Source organism: Octodon degus, unplaced genomic scaffold (genome assembly GCF_000260255.1).
Source record: "Octodon degus isolate 3935 unplaced genomic scaffold, OctDeg1.0 scaffold00010, whole genome shotgun sequence".
NCBI classification, from domain to species: domain Eukaryota; kingdom Metazoa; phylum Chordata; class Mammalia; order Rodentia; family Octodontidae; genus Octodon; species Octodon degus.
The window spans coordinates 27,640,191-27,645,963 of record NW_004524586.1 but is presented as its reverse complement, the minus strand read 5'-3'; the positions used below and the strand labels follow the sequence as shown (position 1 = coordinate 27,645,963).

At 58.4% G+C, this 5,773-nt stretch overlaps 1 protein-coding gene across 1 annotated transcript; it reads right to left on the bottom strand.

Annotated features, from left to right (window-relative positions):
• Positions 1-470: 470 nt before the first annotated feature.
• Vax1 (ventral anterior homeobox 1) lies at positions 471-4,339 on the bottom strand. Its single transcript, XM_004625646.1, has 3 exons — positions 4,099-4,339; positions 2,792-2,979; positions 471-1,046 (listed from the first exon to the last, which is right to left on the bottom strand). The coding sequence occupies exons 1-3, from the start codon at positions 4,337-4,339 to the stop codon at positions 471-473; spliced, it is 1,005 nt and encodes a 334-aa protein (XP_004625703.1).
• Between the last annotated feature and the right edge of the window lie 1,434 nt (positions 4,340-5,773).

The following is a 5,773-nucleotide window of genomic DNA, read 5'->3' as shown; positions in this document are numbered from 1 at the left end:
GCGCCCCCCAAAGCCCTGCTTTCTCTGGCAAGAGGAAGAACTGTCCTCCTTTTTGGTCTAAAGAAACTTGCACGCCTTTTCAGCGCTTGGGGTCTGCGTAAAGCTTTCCTTTTTCAGATGTTCATAGGAATCTTCCGCAGCGGCAGCAGCTCGATCTAGTGCAGGTGTCCTGCGCCGTGGATTTAGGATCAGTCTTTTCCCTCCAGGGCCGAGGACTGATGGGGACCTCAGGTTGGCTAATGCGGGTAGTTCCCTCAATTCTTTGGATCGCTCCAGGATTCAGAAAGAAGGGGGCAGGGGCGGGGAAAAGGTAGCCAGAGTGAGAGGCAGCGCTTGGTGGGAAAAGAGGGCAGTCAGAGGCCTGATGGAGGCCGAGGCCAGCGCGGGAGCCCTGGGCGCCTAACGCGCGTGAATCCATAAATATCACCACAATAGATACCATAAATATAAATACAGGGAAACACTTAAAATCAGTCCAGCGCTTTTTTCTCGGCCCCTTCTTTATTGTTGGTCCGGGAGTAAGGCTCGAAGGCCGAGGAGCTCAGGTATCGGGCGGAGAGTTCTTGTAAATTTCCGGCTAGAGAACCAGCCATTGTCAACGGGGCGGAAGACAAGCGGCTGGCGACCGAGCCAAGCAGCGAGGGCACCGGCAGGCTGAAGAGGCCGTGGCCTGCGGCCGGCGCTCCCGCGTGCAGTCCCGCTGGCCCCGCGGGCCCCGGGCCCGTAGCGCCACCCACGGCCTGCGGGTGCTGAGACGCCGCGCCAGTGGGGCCCGGGGCAGCAGCGGAGGCTGCGGCGGCCGAGCCCGCGGCGGCACCCGCGCCCAAGGCCGGTAGGCTGGGTCCGCGCAGCGCCGAGCTGAGAGCGCCCGTGGCGCAGGGCGGCAGCAAGGCAGGCAGGCCAGGCGGTGACAGCAGGCGGCCTTGCTCCAGCAGCCGCAGCACGCTGCACGTGGCCGCCGTCTCCGACACCACCGAGCGTAGCTCCGAGTCCTTGCCCTGATCCTTCTTCTGCTTGGTGCGCCGGTTCTGGAACCAGACCTTCACCTACACGCCGGGCACCGGGAGGGTGAGAGAGGGGGACAAGGAAGACAAGCGTCAAGCAGAGGGCTCCAGGGACCCTCCTCCCCAGCCCTAGCCGCACCCCCACTGGCCACCACCAAAGAGGTCCAGGCCACAGAGGCCAGGGAAGCTGCAGTCGCCAGGAGGTGGACGCAGCTCCACTGGGCTCCTATTCCGGGTCATGGAAGTAGGCTGAGGCCAGCGCCAGTTACAAAAGCAAAATAATAGCAATGTCCGCGATACTAACTGCAAGTAAGATCAAAAGGGATTTCACTGGGCTGCTGGGCTACCTGAAGTAGGGTTTGGGGTTCATAGATGTGTGAATCAGCTGGCCCCCGAGCCTGAATACACAACACAATGTGAGGCCTGAAATCAGGATGCAATGTGGAGAGTGGTTGGGTAAGAGGAGGGAGGGTTTCTCAGAACTTCGTAGACCCAGGCCCTTGCCCATTGCAACCAAATTTAGCCCCAGAAGTGCTACTCCTGCTGAAGGCAGGAAGGGACTGTTTCTTGCTTGTTAGGTTGACTTGACCATGAACCAGTAGCAAGCAGGGAAGATGCCTGTAGAAGGAATAATTTGTGCAGGATGGAATTTATAGGCCAGCTGGATTGAGGGTGTAAGTGATACTCTTAATTTACCACTCCTGATGTTCTCCATCATGAACTTGGGACTCATGGAAGGAAGATAGGAGGCCGAGGCAGAGGGAATAGTCTCCACCAAGCAGCTCAATTCCTCTTCTCCTTCTGCCCCTCATCTGACCCAGCAGTAACCCAAACAGAGTGTGGCAGCCACATGGAAAGACTATCCCAGCTAGATTTTGAAAACTAAAAGGGGTAGTGGCAGAAAGATGAGGAAAAGTTACTAAGTCAATTCAAACTACAAAGGAACACCCCATTGCTCACCAGTCCTCAGCACTCAACCCAAATTCCAGGCCTAAAATGTATGCCACCTGCTTCAAAGCTGGGAATTAGGAAAGTCCTCTGAAAGGAGTCTTACCTAGGGCAAGCTGGTAGCATGCTTTGGCCAGGCCCCAAAGTTCTTAGCTCCACTAGGGCTGGGAGATCACATGCCCACATTGGGCAACATACAGATTTGATGTTAAGACCTAAAGCACAGGCTCCGGGGGGGCCCCAGATCCACGACCCACCTCATATCTCACAACACTGGCACAGAAGACAGGGCCTCCTGATGGAGGCCAGAATGGTACTCAGGACCAGGTCCAGCACAAAACCAGAAAGAACTTTAGGGGCCAAGGCAGGTGCAGCTAAACTGGGAAACAGAGTTGTCTAGAAGTTTGTATATCTTTCCTTTCTAGTCCTACTTGCTGAAGAATAGGTCTGGGTTCTTGGTAAAGCTGGGGCCCCAAAAAGAGTAGTGCTAGAGATCTGGCTGAAATGCGGGTGTTAGAAACAGGCAGAAAATCAGATCTTTGTACAAGCATAAGGAAGCAGAACATTTTCAAGACTAGAGTCCTTTTACGAAATACTGAAGGATAGAATTTGGGCCTGCTGGGCCAGGCCAACTTGTGTAGAAGTAAGCCCTGGAAGATGTGAGAACCTACAATAAAAAGGTCAGTTTATGGAAGGGGAGAAATCTCTGGACTTTTCTTTCCACTCTGCTCCACCTCTCCTGACAAGCTCTGTCCAAAGCCAGGTTAGGTAATGAGAATGAGCTGGCTGGTGCGGAGGGAGGCTGGTGTGGAACAGTGTGCAGCCTGGCTGCGGGGTACCTGGGTCTCAGAGAGGTTGAGCTGCCGGGCAAGCTCCGTTCTCTCGCGGCCCACCACGTATTGGCAGCGCTGGAACTCCATCTCCAGCCGGTAGAGCTGCTCCGCAGTGAAGGACGTGCGCGTCCTCTTGGGCCGGTCCAGATCCAAGCCCTTGGGCAAGATGATCTCGCGGATGGACCCCTTGGCATCTGAGGAAGGGGAGATATCAGCCGCCAGAACCCTCCCGGCTCCCTACACCTCCTTGGCTCGACCTGGCTTTGGGGACAGTCTCCAGCAGTCTATAAAGGGTAGGGCGAAGGACAGCTGGAGCCGAGAAGCAAAGACAGGTTTTGTGATTTTTTGGGGAAGGGGGTAAGACGTGGGGGTAAGACTAGCTCCACATCACGGACAGAGGAAGGACCAGACTTTGTAGCAACCTTCAGACATGGGAGGGCGAAAAATCAGTTCCAGATAGGAATCTGTTCCTTCTGGTCCCCGGAGCTCAGCTGCCCATCCGGGTCTCCCGTGGCCTGAGCGTGCCCTTGCTGACCAGTCTGTACTCCGCGGGCCTGCGCTGCGAAGCTGCCTGCGCACAAGTGGTCTCATGCCCACCCCGGGCTCTGCTGTCCTCTCGAACCAGGGAGGCGTAAGGAGGTGGGACAGAGTTCGGCCCGCAGGGCCTGGCTCGCTACTGGCGGGGGCGGCGCCGAGCCGGGGCCCGGTCTCGCCGCAGCCTCTGCCCCGGCTGAGGGCTCGCCGCGCTAGAGCGAGGCCGAGCCAAACAGAAGGCGCCATCCGTAGCCCCGGCACCCAGTTCGGCAGCTTCTCCGGGCAGCAGCGGCCGGGCCCGGAGCGCAGCGCCAGGGCTCTCGGCCCAGAGTGCCAACTGGCCGGGCCGTGGCCGCCGACCGGTGGCCGGTTCTCCAAGCCCGCGCTCCGCAGGGGCGCTCAGCGCGCCAGAGCGCGGGACCCGCAGCCCCGCTCCGGGCGGCTCCTCCAGCCCGCAGGGCCGCTCGTCCTCCTGAACTCCCCGCGCCCTCCCCGGGTCGCAGGCCGCAGCCCCGGGGCCGACCCTGCCAGAGCAGCCCCATCGGCGCGGCGCAGCGAGCCGGCGGGGCCCCGGGGCTTGGAGGGGCGAGGCCCCCGGAGCGCGCGCGCAGGTGAGCCCCGGGTCGAGGCCCCGGCGGCCGGCGGGCCCGGCAGAGAGGACGCCCGCAACTTTCTCCAAGTCCCGGCCGGAGCCTCCTGGCCGGCGGCGCGGCACGGCGCGGCTCCGCCCGGGGTCGCTCCAAGAACGCGCTCCGCAGCCCTGCCCTCCTCGTCCCTACCTCGGACCAGGATCCGGCGGCAATAGTCCGGGTCGGCTGCGGAATTGGATTTACTTTTGTTACAATCTTCCGCAGCGCCAGACGCCGGGAAGGCGCCCTGCGGCTCCTTGAGGAAGGCGGCCGGGAGGTTCCCCTCCGCGCCCTTGAGCTCCCGGCTCTCCTTGTGCGCGGTCTTCGAGACCCGGGCGGCCTCGCTGTCCGAGTGGCACCGGACGTCCATTTTGTCTGGTTTCCCGAACATGGGCAAACAGCACAAAAAAAGAAGATAGGAGAAAAGAAAAATAAAAAGGCAAAGAGAGACGCGGCCCCTACGACACGGCCCTAAGCTCGGTCTGGCGAGCGGCGCGCGAGAATGAAGGTCCCCGCGAGGCGGCCGCGGCGGCGAGCGGGTCGGCGGCGGCGGAGCGTTGGGCTCGCGGAGGGCCGGGCGCGCTAGTCCGGGGGCCCGCGGGAGCCGCGGCGAGGCCGCCTCCTCGTCTGCGCCGCGTCCTCTGAGCACGTCCAATGTCCCCAGGCTGGCGATCAGATAGTGAACAGCGCAACTCCGAAGTGCTTCGGCTCCCGCCTGTTCCTGAGACGGCGAGTTGTAGTTGTCGGACACCCGGGGGGAACGCACACTCGCTGTTGCAATTGATTACGGGTAATTTCACAGCCCCCACGTTTCGGTTACCTCATGAATACACTAAATTGTTTGGATAATATATCAGATCGTAATGGATGGTTTCTGTCCTTGTCCCCAATCAAGTAGGGGTTTAGCCAGTGAATAAACGGAAATGATTGGTCTTGCTTTCAGGAAACGCACAATCAAAGACCTACACTTCCAGAAAAACTTTTGACAAGATGCATCCTGAATTGTTAGTACCATTAGCAGGCGTTATTAACTTTCCCTTTGCCTTTGACCCTCCTGCTCACATACTGGCTCGAGGGGTTTTCTCCACGCTCGCCAGATAGAACGGGGGGAGGGGGTTGCCCCTCACACACTCTGCAGCAGAAGAAAGCAGTTGCCCCTGCCTGGGCAGGAGAGAAAAGTTTCTCCCCAAAAGTATCTCCCCCACACTCAAAAAAAAAAAAAAAAAAAAAAAAAAAAAAGTCGAGCTTTCTCCCCAAGCAGCTCCTTAACACACCTCCACGCTGACAGCCATCTTAAACTGCCACCTCTCTTCATTAAGTTCCAGTTGGATTTTTCCTGCCTGCACCTCCAGCAGCCCTGAAGCAGCCCATTCAAAGGGCAGCTTTGTACTCGCGGAGTCCAGCAGAAGAGAGAGAGAGGGAGAGAGAGAGAGAGAGAGAGGGAGTGAGAGAGAGGGAGAGAGAGAGCAGAGAAAATCTCCACTGTGAGATCTCCTTTAAAAAAAAGTTTTCCCCTAGCTATTTCATTGTCTCTGCTACAATATCTTTGAGAAAAGCAACAGCCAGTAATCCAATAAGAGCATTGATTAGGCTACAATGATTCAATTCAAGCGCATGGCCTTGTGCAAGGAGCATGCTCCAGCCCTTCTCGTCACCTTGCCGGGGCAGAAGCCCTCTCCACGCCGCTCTCCCCATTCATTCCTTTATGGGAAATGCGGAGCAAAAGGAGTGAAAGATGGCAATTATCTAATTGGACTATTAACAAACAGTCCTCTGAGTGCGGCGGTCTGGCGTGGCTCCTGGGCGGGGGAAGGGCCGCGTTCCC

Bases quoted from the DNA above. Each gene is read 5' to 3' on its own strand.
- Vax1 (XM_004625646.1), bottom strand. From the start codon at position 4,339: ATGTTCGGGAAACCAGACAAAATGGACGTCCGGTGCCACTCGGACAGC. The intron at 2,980-4,098 runs GTAGGGACGAGG...CCCCTTCCTCAG, and splicing joins CCGCCGGATCCTGGTCCGAG to ATGCCAAGGGGTCCATCCGC. The intron at 1,047-2,791 runs GTACCCCGCAGC...CCCGGCGTGTAG, and splicing joins TCAACCTCTCTGAGACCCAG to GTGAAGGTCTGGTTCCAGAA.